Source organism: Bombyx mori, chromosome 12 (assembly GCF_030269925.1).
Source record: "Bombyx mori chromosome 12, ASM3026992v2".
NCBI lineage: Eukaryota > Metazoa > Arthropoda > Insecta > Lepidoptera > Bombycidae > Bombyx > Bombyx mori.
The window spans coordinates 4937588-4952440 of record NC_085118.1 but is presented as its reverse complement, the minus strand read 5'-3'; the positions used below and the strand labels follow the sequence as shown (position 1 = coordinate 4952440).

Here is a 14853-nt window from a genome sequence, read left to right as displayed (position 1 = left end):
ATTTTAATTACGTTCTAAAAAAATTAAAAACTCTTTGATTAGTTCTATGGCCTATAGTTTCAATGTCAGCACGTGAGTTGTACTTGTTCGGCTAGCCAATGTCCACACCCGAGGGGCAGAAGTAAACAGTGACGTCACGTAGCGTCATCGAGTCGATAAAAAGCCGATTTTATTCGTACAAGTTCGACCAGCTGACTGCTTTCCTCACCCCGCGCCCCTCAACTTCGGGCAGAGAATTTTCAGTGTGGCGAGATTTCAGGGAGACAGAGAGAGGAATAATAAGTGCGTTACGTGTGCGAGTGAGACGAGTGTATGCGAGCTCGCGGCCGGTGGGCGGGCTATCGCAGGATGATGTATAGAGTGGTGGAGTTAGGTTCAAATTGCTCCGGGAAGTGGCCGAGATTAGAGCCAGCGCGGGCCGCACCGCGCCGCGTACGTAAGCCCACTTAAGACTGTTTTTAATACTAGTATTTTTTACGCGATCCCGACAGGATTTAGCGGATAAGCGACGTCGCCGCGATCGTGCGCTTTGATTTATCGGTATCGGATACGTATTCGCTTCTGTTACTTGTGTTTACGTTAGTGGGTGACGGCCGGGCGCCGCTGGACGCGCGTAATCCCGTGGCTTGTACCAGATTATGACGGATATCATCGGATTTCGTGTACGAACGCTGTGAAAGTCAACTTCTCCGAGGAATCATCGTGCAAGAGCGCCGTCTAATCCAGGCTTTATCTGAATAAACAGTAAGTATGTTGACATTTGTATATCCACTCGAATGCACAGCTGAGCTTAGATATCTTATTGTACAATATGTTGACAGTACCACTAACAGAACTACTCGACTTACGACAACTCCTTAAGCTCAGTACACATGATTGTGCTGTACACTATGTAATTCATGTTCATTCAATAAAACTGATTGTTGTTCGTCATATGAACTAAGTAGGTATTATATAATTCAAAATATTCTTTAGTCGATTCAATTTGATAAGCACACAAAAAAATCTTAATCTCTTCACATGATAACTCCTATATATGAGTGTATAATAATTCAAGTTTATGTCCAGAACACACGGAGCCTCTTCAAAAAATATCTAAACATTTTTAATACCACCTCATATTGGATCTTTCTTGAAGAAAGAATTAAAAAATAACATTAGGTACGTGCACCGTAATTTATTTGCCGACGTTTAAAACAAAGTGAAATTTATTTGTTATAAGATTTACTTGCGGAGATTTTTATTCGCTTGCGAAGTATTTATTGTTCTTATTTCAATTAATAGGCCGTAAAACTAATGACTGTTGTTTAATAATTCATTCAAGGACTTAAAATAAATTATGTATGTGCACGTGTACACAAATGATTTCTATAATGAAAAAATAACGCCGTGTAATAGTAACCACGGATTTTTTTAATTCAATAATTTAATGTTCACTAAATTTTATGGTATGGCGCAGAAGATTTGCGCTCTGCTTTAGGAAATCCGTTATGCAATACTTGATACTTTTTGTTTACTATAAAATTGATACTTAGACGGCATATCTCAAGGTGGGTGGCATTGACATTGTCATGTCTATGAGCTCCGATAGTCGTGTAGCACCATGACGCTGTTATTTACCCCTCTATGAAAAAACAACAGTTATTTCAATTTTAAACACAGAAAAGTTGTTTGAGCGTATAAAATTGAAGTCATTCTAAGAACTAAGTTCTAAGACTATATTAGTAATAATTGTTTGATCGAAGTATAAATAAAATTTTAATAGTATAATTGAGCCCAGAAGTTGTAAAATTTGATTTATAAGATTGAATAAACTAGGTTTGGTCGAAATTCAATCATAATTATTAGTAGGTACGTAACATTTCATATATTATGTGTGTTCTCATTTTTTTGTTTTATACATTTTTAAGAACATTAAATTTGCACATTCCGAAATAAATATTGACGGCAAGTTCCGCAATAGTGAAAAAAATCGTATGACCAAAACAGTAGAAAAAATTACCCAAATTTGTTCTTCACATTTAAAAAAATGGCTCTATTTAAAAAAGAAATAGAGGATACAATCAAAGCTTGTCAATTACTTAATAAAAAAAACTAAAAGGATTGATAGAGAAAACGGTAATTAACTGTTTTGTCTTTGCTTATTTATATACAGATTTTGGTGTCACACGGTCATCAGATTCCTATCATATTTTATTTTCAAGTCAATACCTACTGTGTTTAAATAAACTTATTTAATAGTAGGTATTTATGTGAGATCTTCTGGCCTTTAATAAATTACATTAAATTAATTATTAATCTAATTCATTAATTATCTCGCAAGTTGTCGCCAATCTCCCTTTGTCGTCAACGAGCTTGTGTTTTCAGCTATTTTCCTACGCTGCTACCTTTAGAATAAAAGAAAGTCATTGTACCTTAAATATTACCGAACAAGAAATCAATAAATTTTTGATTCTGGTACCTTCCTACCTAGACTGAAGGAAGCGGGAGCCGATAAATTTTGGTAGATGAAAAAATCATTCATTTAACGTATGCATTATAAAATTACTGGTGGTAGAACCTGTTGTGAGTCCGCATGAGTAGGTACCACTGCCCTGCTTGTTTCTGCAGTGAAGCAGTAATGTGTTTGGTTTGAAGGGTGGGGCAGCCGTTGTAACTATACTGAGACCTTAGAACTCATATCTCAAGGTGGGTGGTGGCATTTACGTTGTAGATGTCTATGGGCTCCTGTAACCACTTAAAACCCGGTGGGCTGTGAGCTCGTCTACCAATGTATGCAATAAAAAAAAGCGTTCAAAAGAACTCCGAAAATTTACAAATTATCAAATGGGTCATAATAGGTAGCTACATTGTTTTATCAACCGATAAAATTAAGGTTGAAAGTTTTTATCAGTTCCTAACCAAAAAATAAACGAAAAAAATATATAATCGTGTTCTCATGTAGGTATAGCTAAGCACTCTTATGATGATCGTTCGTGTTTAATTGAAAAGTTAATTTTTATAAAATAGCTTTTGTAGATGCATACAGATCACCCGTTGGTGAGTGGTCAGTATAAGTTAAGGACATGAACATCTGCTGCTTAAGACTGACGAGTCTTTTTGAACAAGCTAAGTGAAAAAAGCCGTCGGAGTTACCTTGTAGTGATTTCTAAATCAAAGCGACAAAAGTTTTTTTTTTCTTCTAAAAATTGTGATGAAATACGTCCGTCCACAATTACGGTATAAATTGAAATATGACGAAAATTTTATAAAAACGTTAGCAATAACAAATGTAAGTTAATTATATTATGAAAAAGTATGTCCAAAAAGGACGCTTTTTTCGAAATTACCAACCAACCCAAAAAGTTTGTCGTAACAAAATATAGAGAAGAAGAAAGTACTTTTTCACTAAGAAATTTTCATTTTTAAATTACTTGCTAATAAGTTTCATTAAATAAACTTCAAACTACTACTTTTCCCTTTTTATGAAGTCATTCTGAATTATGTAGATTGTGGTTTTTAGCATTATACAATTTCATACTACACCTCGAATAATATATTTCTTAAACTATTTTAATAGCATTCAAAGATTATTCGACTGTAGATGGAACTATACAAAAATACAGGCTAAAAGTTATACGGAAAATTTGGTGCGACTAGTCTCGTATCTGACGAACGGTATTTTTATCTACATGTTGAATTGATAACGTTCTCGTAGATAGTACGGGCACGACTTCGTTGTAAGCCATCGGGTTTTTGCTTTACCGAATTTTTAGTTTTATTGTAATAAATTTGCGTGTTCAAACGATGTAAAACACTGGAGCTGCTTCAGAAAGTGAACGTTCAAAATTAATTTATAGCTTAATCTTAAAATAATAATTATGTTAAATCATCACAGTACTTCGGTCTACATAAATACAGTTAGATTAAAGGGTGATAATTGTGAGAATGTGAAAGTGTGAAATATCAAATACAAACCTCAAACAGACAGGTAATATCTTTGTAGGGTATGATATTTTGTATTGGTTGTTTAAAATGATACCAACTCCGTTCTATCAAAGATGGAACTGTGTGATAGTCGTTTATTCTCTTGAGTCACTGAATTTTATTCATGGTGCATTTTTAGAACTTCTCTTTGATATTCTGTGAATTTTATTGTCATTGTTAGTGCGTTTATTGTTGTTGATTTTAAGCTAACGGTGCTAGACGAATTAGAGTTCGATTCTAAAAAAAATCAGTAAAAATTACATCAGTTCATTTTGTAGCTTTTTTCCTGTAACTTTTGTACGATATTATTCTTCTAATTTAGCATAGAATAATTTAAAACAGTCATAGTCATTGTCTACTATATGTATACTTTAATAGATGCTAAAATAGTTTCTTTTTAATCAGTCAATTTTAGCTTCGTCCTATCTTCGTACGAAAACATATTATTTTTCTAGTTTCAATGGTAAGATTGACGTATGGAATATTTTTTAATTAAAATTTTAGTGCTTATCTGTTTGTCGTAGATATTTACTCAGGAACGTTTATAAGGTAAAAATGCGTAAAGTAACTATAGTGTGGTTGATTATAAAAATAGAAAACTCCTAAGTGATAATATCAATTTGGTTAAATTTTAGTAATAAGTTTAAAAATAACCCTAAACTCAAATTAGCGTTACCGTTTTCTGTTGTGTTTGATAAAACCTTGTCATGTTTATCCTTTAAAAAGTTGTATCGTTCAGAAACTAAGGAACTGATTTTGATACTCATTCAGAAATTCAATGCCTAAGCTTGTATAATGTTATGCTCATTAATCAGATATGTATGTAAAGAAATTCACTAAGATGTTTAGGATATAAATGTCTCATTTCAAATATAAAATAAACTAAAGAGCGATAACTTCAGATAAAAGAAAGCTAGTCTAAAAGTCTATAGATTTCTACCTACAGAACCAAACGCAAGCAAAATATTGTGATTAATATTTATCTTAACTATACATTAATTAATTAATTATCAGATACAAAGCCCCAGGGAACCAGTTTTTTAATTAGTAATATATAGCGTTGTAAAACAAATGTTTTAACTTTAGCAAAGATTTTTTTTTCATATTAAATAATTGACTCGAGAAATTCTAGTTTTCAAACCCATTATAATTTTAGATTTTAAATCCAATTTAAATTGTTTCGATAATGTCGAACGGATTTTTTTTTAAATGAAACCGGAATTAAGTAAACGTGTCATAAGACTTATCGGATGTTTCTTCTATTGAATGTCACTGTGGCAGATGACGGCGTATCAGGCAATCGACAATGTCATAAAACATCTTATCACATGCGATATCTGACACACAAATAGACCGAGCCAATGTTTATCGATGTTACCAGTGTTCACAAATGTTTTACACGCATCGTTACATGTTACACACTCGATATGATTTCAGATTTCCGTGTGATCTTGTTGAAAAGCGGCGGTTACAAAGCGTTTTATGATAACGTCTCGCGTCTGACAATGGGCTTGTAAGATTCCTTGCGTATTTGCAGATATATGAAAGTTTGATAAACTTTTATGCCACAGGTATTATCTATATGATACTAGAAGTGTACTACTGCTCCATCGGCCGTTAAATTTGTATTGAGAAAGAATAGAAAATGACTAGTCGATACATATACATATACCTTACCCATGCGTCAGCTCGCTGAGTTTCTCGCCGGATCTTTTCAACGGGCGCGATTTCAATTTTATACTGGTGGTAGGACCACTTGTGAGTCCGCGCCAGTAGGTACCACCACCCCGCCTATTTCTGCCGTGAAGCAGTAATGCGTTTCGGTTTGAAGGGTGGGGCAGCCGTTGTAACTATACTTGAGACCTTAGAACTTATATCTCAAGGTGGGTGGCGCATTTACGTTGTAGATGTCTATGGTCTCCACTAACCACTTAACACCAGGTGGGCTGTGAGCTCGTCCACCCATCTAAGCAATAAAAAAAAGATCCGGTAGTAGATTGATTCACGAAGTAGCTGCTCTTGAGTTTTTAGGTCTCCTTCGGAGGCGCTCGGGCAGTTGTTAGCAAATCCCACCCCTACTGCCTGAGGCTTAGCTTGCCCACCTGTCCTGGTAAAATTGGAAAGGCATCCGGGCTACCAGTAATTCTTCAATAATAAAAAAATATATTATATGCTGGTGCGTAAAATCAGGAAACAGAGAGCAAGTTGCCTAATAAGACATACTTGTTATACAATATTTATTGCCGGATATATTTGTTATAATAAAAACAAATATATCCGGCATTGGTTGATTTGTGTCGTTAATACGATAAAGGGTTACTATGTGTATGTGGTAATCCATGTCATAAAATATCTTTGTCCGAACATCATCCAAAACTATTTTGCTATTGTTGGGTGATTGAATAATATGCATCAAAACATCTTGTACATTTATTACATTTATATAGAACCTAACTATTGATCAGAAGACACCCTGAGGCAATGCATTCAGCACGCCCTAGCTTCGATACTAGTCAGAAATATAAGCAAAGATAACTTTAACTTTAATTTCCCAAAGTTTCCGTTCGAATTTTATTAATGACTATCTAACCCGGCAGACTTCGTAGTGCCTCAATCGATAAATAAAAGACCTAAACTTTTGTATAAAATAAACTTAAAACAAACAAAAGGATTCCGTCCGACGGGGGACACATCAAAGGAAAAACAAAATTGTTATTTTTATTAACTTCCGAGCATTTTCATATTTATTTAACTTCTTCTCCTTCTAAACCTTTTCTGGACTTCCACAAATCATTCAAGACCAAAATTAGCCAAATCGGTCCAGCCGTTCTCGAGTTTTAGCGAGACTAACGAACAGCAATTCATTTTTATATAAGTATATAGATAGATTCTACTTGAAAGCTGAAATCGAGAAGTAATAATATAATATCTAAAGAGCTACACTTTGATTAGTTTAAGTAAACAATAAACAGTATCACTATTGGACATCTCTTAGACTCACTCTAGTCATGAATGGATGACAAATGTTTATTTAAAGACGTGCACAATAAATTTGAATTTATACGTCTCGCAGACGAACCACAGGAGCCAAAGTTTCCCAAACAGATTTAACCTTCGAAGAGTTCGATCCCGAGTCGCTTTCCAAGTAAAATTCGAATGAGATGGCGTTTTAATAGAGCCAAGCAGTTTCGCCAACTTAAATCTTTCGGCTTAAAAAAGGCTTTACATTGGTTTAAAGGGATAACGGTGGCTCAGCGGCTCGATCGCTGCCTTTGGATCTGCCCAATTACTCACGGCCGAGTTAAGATTATTATCTCATTTTAAGAACAATTGCCTATTATGAATCCGTTTTAATTGTTCTTTGGTTCACGAGGTTATAGATGTCGCATCGCGGTTTTCAATTTACTTTTTTGATTGTATGTTTTGTTTAGCTCGATTTCAATGTTATTTTGTTTTGCTAAAGATCGAAAATGGTTTTAATATGTCATTACAGTGTGGTATATAGAATTTTCATTAAAATAAAACCAGTACCTATAGATCTATTTTTCTCTCTCTCTCTCTCTCTCTCTCTCTATCTCTCTCTTGTTTAATGGCACTAAGTACTTACTTATGTAAGTCTCGCTGTCACTTCGGTCATTCGAATAATATTATGAAATTGTTATTAGTATATTATTCATTATAACGTATGTGCTTAGACCAAACTTTACTATAGTTCTATTATTCATTCTAATATACGCAAAATTTCTAAAATTCGATTTTTAAAGTAAGCAAAGTACCAAAGCTACCTTAATTATGAGTTATATTATAAGAAACACTCAAAATTGAACATTGTTACCCAAAAATTGTGCAAAATAGCTCATTAAATAATAATGTTTATAAAATAGCATAGAAAGTTTTCGTTATTAGTTTTTTTCCAATTTACTTAGAAGGTTAATCTAAAAATACTTTACAGTAGTATTATACCTAGCTATCTAGTAGAAGAAGTGTTTAAGGCCTAACGCGCGTTATGACATATTGATAAATATATAAAAAGTAACATAAAAAGTTTTCGTTATAAGTTTTTTTTTCAATTTACTTAGAAGGTTAATCTAAAAATACTTTACAGTAGTATTATACCTAGCTATCTAGTAGAAGAAGTGTTTAAGGCCTAACGCGCGTTATGACATATTGATAAATATATAAAAAGTAACATAAAAAGTTTTCGTTATAAGTTTTTTTTTCAATTTACTTAGAAGGTTAATCTAAAAATACTTTACAGTAGTATTATACCTAGCTATCTAGTAGAAGAAGTGTTTAAGGCCTAACGCGCGTTATGACATATTGATAAAGATATAAAAAATAGCATAGAAAGTTTTTGTTATTAGCTTTTTTTCAATTTACTTAGAAGGTTAATCTAAAAATACTTTACAGTAGTATTATACCTAGCTATCTAGTAGAAGAAGTGTTTAAGGCCTAACGCACGTTATGACATATTGATAAAGATATAAAAAATAGCATAGAAAGTTTTTGTTATTAGTTTTTTTTCAATTTACTTAGAAGTTTAATCTAAAAATGTTTTACAGTAGTAACTAGCTATCTAGTAGAAGAACCGTTCAAGGCCTAACGCACGTCATGACATACAAGTATTGATAGGTGTTGTTTTGTATGGTATGATATAAATCTGAGATAAGAACAATAAAATTTATTTCCTTTAGTCTTTTTTTTATTGCTTAGATGGGTGGACGAGCTCACAGCTCACCTGGTGTTAAGTGGTTACTGGAGCCCATGGAGAGCTACAACGTAAATGCGCCACCCACCTTGAGATATAAGTTCTAAGGTCTCAGTATAGTTACAACGGCTGCCCCACCTTTCAAACCGAAACGCATTACTGCTTCACGGCAGAAATAGGCAGGGCGGTGGTACCTACCCGCGCGGACTCACAAGAGGTCCTACCACCAGTAAGAAAATTTCCTATATGTATGTAGTACGCGAACGAAATTCTTAAAAACGTCAAAAAATTTAATAGCGCATTTACTAGCAATTGGGTGCAGGACTACTGGATTATATGGAAATGGAATAGCCTATCTATCTATTTCGGCAAACAAATTCATATAGTTTCAATCCTATAGTCAGTTTCGAGGAGTATACTCCTTTTTTTTCCCCTACCTATGCTGATAGCCTTGAGAAGCTATTTTAGCTTCACCCTAACGTGTGTAGGTGAGCTCATGGGGCTCAAACCGGAGTGTTGCTAACACTGACCCTAGCAAGAGCAGTGCTTCGCAGAATCTACCACCGGATCGGAAGCGCGACCCACTGAGAAGATCCGACGAGAAACTCAGTGGGCTGTGTCTATGGGTTAATTCGCTCGGTGACCGGAGGAGTATACAATTGTTCGTTATTCCTATGCAACTGTATCGAACTCATGTTATAAATTGGGTGCTGAATTTGTGATGTTTATCTGAAATTCAACCATTTTCAACAATAACGAAAAAATACGTCGAATTCTAATTAAAATCACGAATCGTGCGTTTATTTCAAATTGTTTTTTTTTTATGTTTTTTATTGCTTAGATGGGTGGACGATCTCACAGCCCACCTGGTTTAAGTAGTTACTGGAGCACATGGAGATCTACAACGTAAATGCGCCACCCACCTTGAGATATAAGTTCTAAGGTCTCAGTATAGTTACAACGGCTGCCCCACCCTTCAAACCGAAACGCATTAGTGCTTCACGGCAGAAATAGGCAGGGTGGTGGTACCTACCCGTGCGGACTCACAAAAGGTCCTTTCACCAGTAATAATATGGATGGATGTAGTGTGATTATTACTTTTAACATAAAACTACAGTACCACCCGTTACAAAAAGACCCACAGATGACAGAATAACCAGCAAAACAAACTCTACAAAGATATTTTTTTACTTATTAATTTTATTTATAAATTTTAATTCACCAAAATATTGAAAAGTATAAATAAAATCAACATACAATCAATATACTCGTAAGAAATTTGGTCCAGTAATTTGAACAAACGTTCCTTGACAGATTTCTTATATAGGAAGCGACCTGAGTTCCGCTGCTATCATACGGACCATACGCTTGTTTGACTGAAATGGCAACAGAAATTAAAAAAAAAGCTATGAGCATTGAGTAGTTAAACGGGACATTAATGACCAATTAAGTGCACACTTATGACCTTAATATATGTAACTATAATATAAAGTTACAATCGTCAATTATTTCCTTATCTTTTTTTTTTTTTTTTTTATTGCCCTTGTAGGCAGACGAGCATACGGCCCACCTGATGGTGAGTGGTTACCGTCGCCCATGGACTTCAGCAATGCCAGGGGCAGAGCCAAGCCGCTGCTTACCGTTTAATACTCTCCACAAGCCTCGTTTGAAGAAGGACATGTCATAGCGCTCGGGAAACACCGTGGAGGGGAGCTCATTCCATAGCCGGATGGTACGTGGCAAAAAAGACCTCTGGAAACGCACTGTGGATGACCGCAGTGGCTCCAGGTAGTATGGATGAACTCTACTCCGGTGGCGGGCGGTGCGATGGTAAAAACGAGATGCCGGTATCATCTCGAACAATTCCTAGCCGACGGTCACATAAAACAATTTCCGTGATGTTTATTTACATTTCTAGATTTTACACCAACGTAAACAGACATGGTCCGACTGTGTGACGGCAATTACGCAAAATGTTTTTTTTTTAAGTTTTCAGCTCCATTACGCCATATTTCAGTTGAGCGAAATAGGGTTCAGTTTTAGTGATGAGTGAAAATATATAATTTAATATAATTTTTGTAAGTCGTCGTGGCCTAAAGGATAAGATGTCCGGTGCATTCGTTGTTGCGATGCATCGGTGTTCGAATCTCGCAGGCGGGTACCAATTTTTCTAATGAAATACGTACTTAACAAATGTTCACGATTGACTTCCACGGTGAAGGAATAACATCGTGCAATAAAAATCAAACCCGTAAAATTATAATTTGCGTAATCACTGGTGGTAGGACCTCTTGTGAGTCGGCACGGGTAGGTACCACCGCCCTGCCTATTTCTGCCGTGAAGCAGTAATGCGTTTCGGTTTGAGGGGTGGGGTAGCCGTTGTAACTATACTGAGACCTTAGAACTTATATCTCAAGGTGGGTGGCGCATTTACGTTGTAGATGTCTATGGGCTCCAGTAACCACTTAATACCAGGTGGGCTGTGAGCTCGTCCAACCATCTAAGCAAAAAAAAAAAAAATTTAGTGCATGAAAGATGTTCATTCATCATACACGTGACATGGTTTTGTTCATAACACATAAATTAAGTTTTTAATTTAATACTGCTAAAATAAAAGCAAAAAATGCAAGTTACGTATTATTCCATATATTCGAAGTATTATTCCAAACTCACAAAATTTTAATCTTATAAATAGCTCAATTTTTTTTAGAAATTACTATTTTCACACGCCTATAATATGAAGTTCCGAGAGTATAATTCCCATTCGCGTTTCCGCTTCAACGCTGCAAGTTTCCGCTTCATCGCTGCAAGTTTCCGCTTCGCCGCTGCACCATGAACAAAGTCCAGCCACGGAGCCCAGCCACTGACGCGGCGATCTGAAATATGAAAGTTATAAAGCGATATATCTCCATCGCAACGTTTTTTTATGGCGTTTTATTTTTTTTGAGCAGCTCAAACAGCGCCGTGTGTACTCGCACTAAATCAAGCTGCTCCTACATTGAAATTGATTTAACCTCACTTTTGGAACTTTTGTGAGGTACGAAACAGCCGCGTTTGCTGCTTGTAGAGCCATTGATTTGAAGAATATTTAAAATACAATTAAACATCGGTTGTCTGTAAAGTCGGTTTACTGACGATAGTTGAACGTGACAACGTCATAAGAAAATACTGATGGAATGGTTTCATTTTTCAATTATCGCAATTATCGTTGCTATAAACAATTGACACCACATTCACTTTTCACTGAGCTTCATACTTGACGAAAACATGTACGCCTCAGAGCGAGGTAACGCCGCATGAGTCATGTTTTTTCGTGCGTGCAGCCGGTTCCATCGAATTATAAGACGTTGTCACGTCAAAATCTGGCAAATGACTCTAGTCCAGTAGGGTCTTCCGAAACACTAGGACCTTACCTTCTGAGGGGTTGCCGACGTAAAATCGTTTTCGCAACTGACAACTCTGGCGTCCTTGGGGTGGCAGGGAGTCTGGTTGCATTGTTGACCGTTGTCACCCCTACTCCTTACGGGTTCAGTCCTGGGTGGTGCTAGTGTGTAAGAATGAAAATAAGATGAATAATTTAGAGGATTGCTTAAATCACTACATTTAGTGATCCCCGTGGTTCAAACCCGTAAAAGATTCTAGCTCTTGCTAAAAAAAGGGAAGCGCACGAATATCTAGAACATATGAAGTTTAATTGTTTACATTTCACTACAATTCACTGTACACAAAATGAGGTATTTTTAATGAAAAAAAGTTTTTTTGAAATATCATATATGTTAATAATTAATTATAATAAAGTGATCTAACGTTAAATTACTTTCTTAACGTTGATAAGAATATATGTATAAAACGGTAAACAAACTAAAAATCAAATACCTACAATCAAATAAAACGGTGTTTGATTTTTATTATAAAATAACATATTTTAGATAAAAGTTCATTGTTCACAGGAAATGAGTCAGACCGCGTAAAATTGGCCGAGAATCGCACGCATTAAGCCATAGCAGACGCGACTCACGAGCGCTCAGACTTGAGACCAGAAGTGACAGCCGGCATCAACATTCATCTCCGGGTGTACAAGGAAGCGCTGGCGGCTGGAATGGAGCCGCTAAGCGAGAACGGGCTCTGCCTGTCCGAACTGGACTTGCACGGAGGCGGTCACCTACACGAGTCCGTGGCCGCTTCCGTCGGCTCGGCCATATCAAGTCTGATGGCTCCCCTGCACCACGAGCCTCAGCACACGCCCCTCCACCACGCGCCGCCACTGCACCACGAGCCTCTGGAGAAATTAAAACGTAAGTAAATACTAATGCACGACAGATAATTATAATTGTGTCTAATATATTAATATATAAATCTACAGTGGTTTTTACGGATGTTCCGTTATAACTGCAGAACCGTGCATCCGATTGACTTGAAACTTGGTATCCATGTAGGAAATACGTGTACTTAATGGATAGCCTAATATTCATATGAGTGTTGGACTCCCTGCATCAGTTGCAAGGGCGTTAATGATGAGAATCTTTGTGGGGTGAGAAATAATAATGTTAATTTTAAATGCCCAGCAAAGCGCACGGGTACAGCTACTATTATTATAATTGTAGTCGTCGTGGCCTAAAGGATAAGACATCCGGGCCATTCGCATCTAGCGATGCAACGGCGTTCGAATCTCGCAGGCGTGTACCAATTTTTATAATGAAATACGTACTTAGCAAATGCTCACGATTGACTTCCACGGTGAAGGAATAACATCGTGTAATAAATATCAAACCCACAAAATTATAATTTGGGTAACCTCTTGTGAGTCCGCATGGGTAAGTACCATCACCCTGCCTATTTCTGCCGTGAAGCAGTAATGTGTTTCGGCCTGAAGGGTAGGGCAGCCGATGTAACTATACTGAGATCTTAGAACTTATATCTCAAGGTGGGAGGCGCATTTACGTTGTAGATGTCTATGGGCTCCAGTAACCATTTAACACCAGGTGGGCTGTGAGCTCATCCAATCATCTAAGCAAAGATAAATCCGCGCTAAAGTTCCTGATCGAAAATTTTGAGAAGCTGATATTATGGTCGCTCAAAGAGAAACCGATACTATTTTCAATTAAAAGAATGTGGATTATTTTTAATTACCTACCAGTTTTTCAATTTGAACACAGAATTACAATGCGAACTTATCTTTGACAATTTAAGTCACGTCAGAATCGGTTCAGCTGCTTTACAAACTAGAGTAGATATTGGTAGAGCTTGGTAAAGGCACCAAACAGCTTAATTACAAGATGGTAAAAACTAAAACAAACAGTCTTCTTTTGTTTTACACAAATTAAAAAATCAATCTATCAATCCTACCGATTTATAGATTAGAATAAAGAAATGATCAACAAAGCAAAATGAAAATAAAATGTGAATATTAGAGAAACATTGTCTAACGTACGTTTGCCGCTCGAATACATATTGGCTTTCAATGAAATTGTTCTAACTTTCAGTATGTATGTCGTTTTCTGTTTATATTGGAGAATAAATCCCATTTTAAACTACATATATATTGGGATACTAAATAAAGGAGTTCGTTTTGTTACAGAGGCACGGCGATACATAATCTGATCATTGCTTTAGCTGTTTTATTTGGTTTTTATTGCCAAACTGTTGTTAGTAATGTTTAAGGGAACATTTTTAAATGGCAATTTTTATTACGTCGTGTTTAATAATTGTTGATTATTGAATTTATATTTAGAGTTCAGATAGTCTTAAAGTCAAAGATGACAGCAGTCTTGTAGAATACAAATAAAATGTGTTGAAAATCACAGAAATACATTTTGAATTTACTCAAAAATATGGTGTTTATAAGAATGTAATTATAGTAATTATATCTTTATAAAATTTTGTTAAGATATAATATTATCGCCACAATCGAAATAATTACTTAGAACAATACGAGATTTGAAAAATGCTTTTATTTATTTATTTTTATTGCTTTTATAGACAGACGAGCATACGGCCTACCCATGGTGAGTGGCTACCGTCGCCCATGCACTTCATCAATTCAATTTTATTAAATCTAAATCAGAAAGAAATATTTACTAAAATATTTGAATTTGAATATTAATTCTATAGTTATACAATTCCCACTTGAACTCATATCTCAAGGCAGGTGCTGCCAGCACTTTATATCCATTTGGCCC

The 14853-nt window shown here is 35.7% G+C and overlaps 1 protein-coding gene across 2 annotated transcripts in view; it reads left to right on the top strand.

Moving 5' to 3' along the window:
- Positions 1-598: 598 nt before the first annotated feature.
- Positions 599-14853, top strand: part of Ptx1 (pituitary homeobox1) — a 64509-nt gene continuing 50254 nt past the window's right edge. The window contains 2 exon segments of one of the 2 annotated variants that reach the window (NM_001098368.1): positions 599-744; positions 12625-12969. In NM_001098368.1, the coding sequence (NP_001091838.1) occupies positions 12774-12969 (196 nt within the window). In that variant the 5' untranslated portion in view covers positions 599-744; positions 12625-12773. 2 annotated transcript variants of the gene reach the window in all.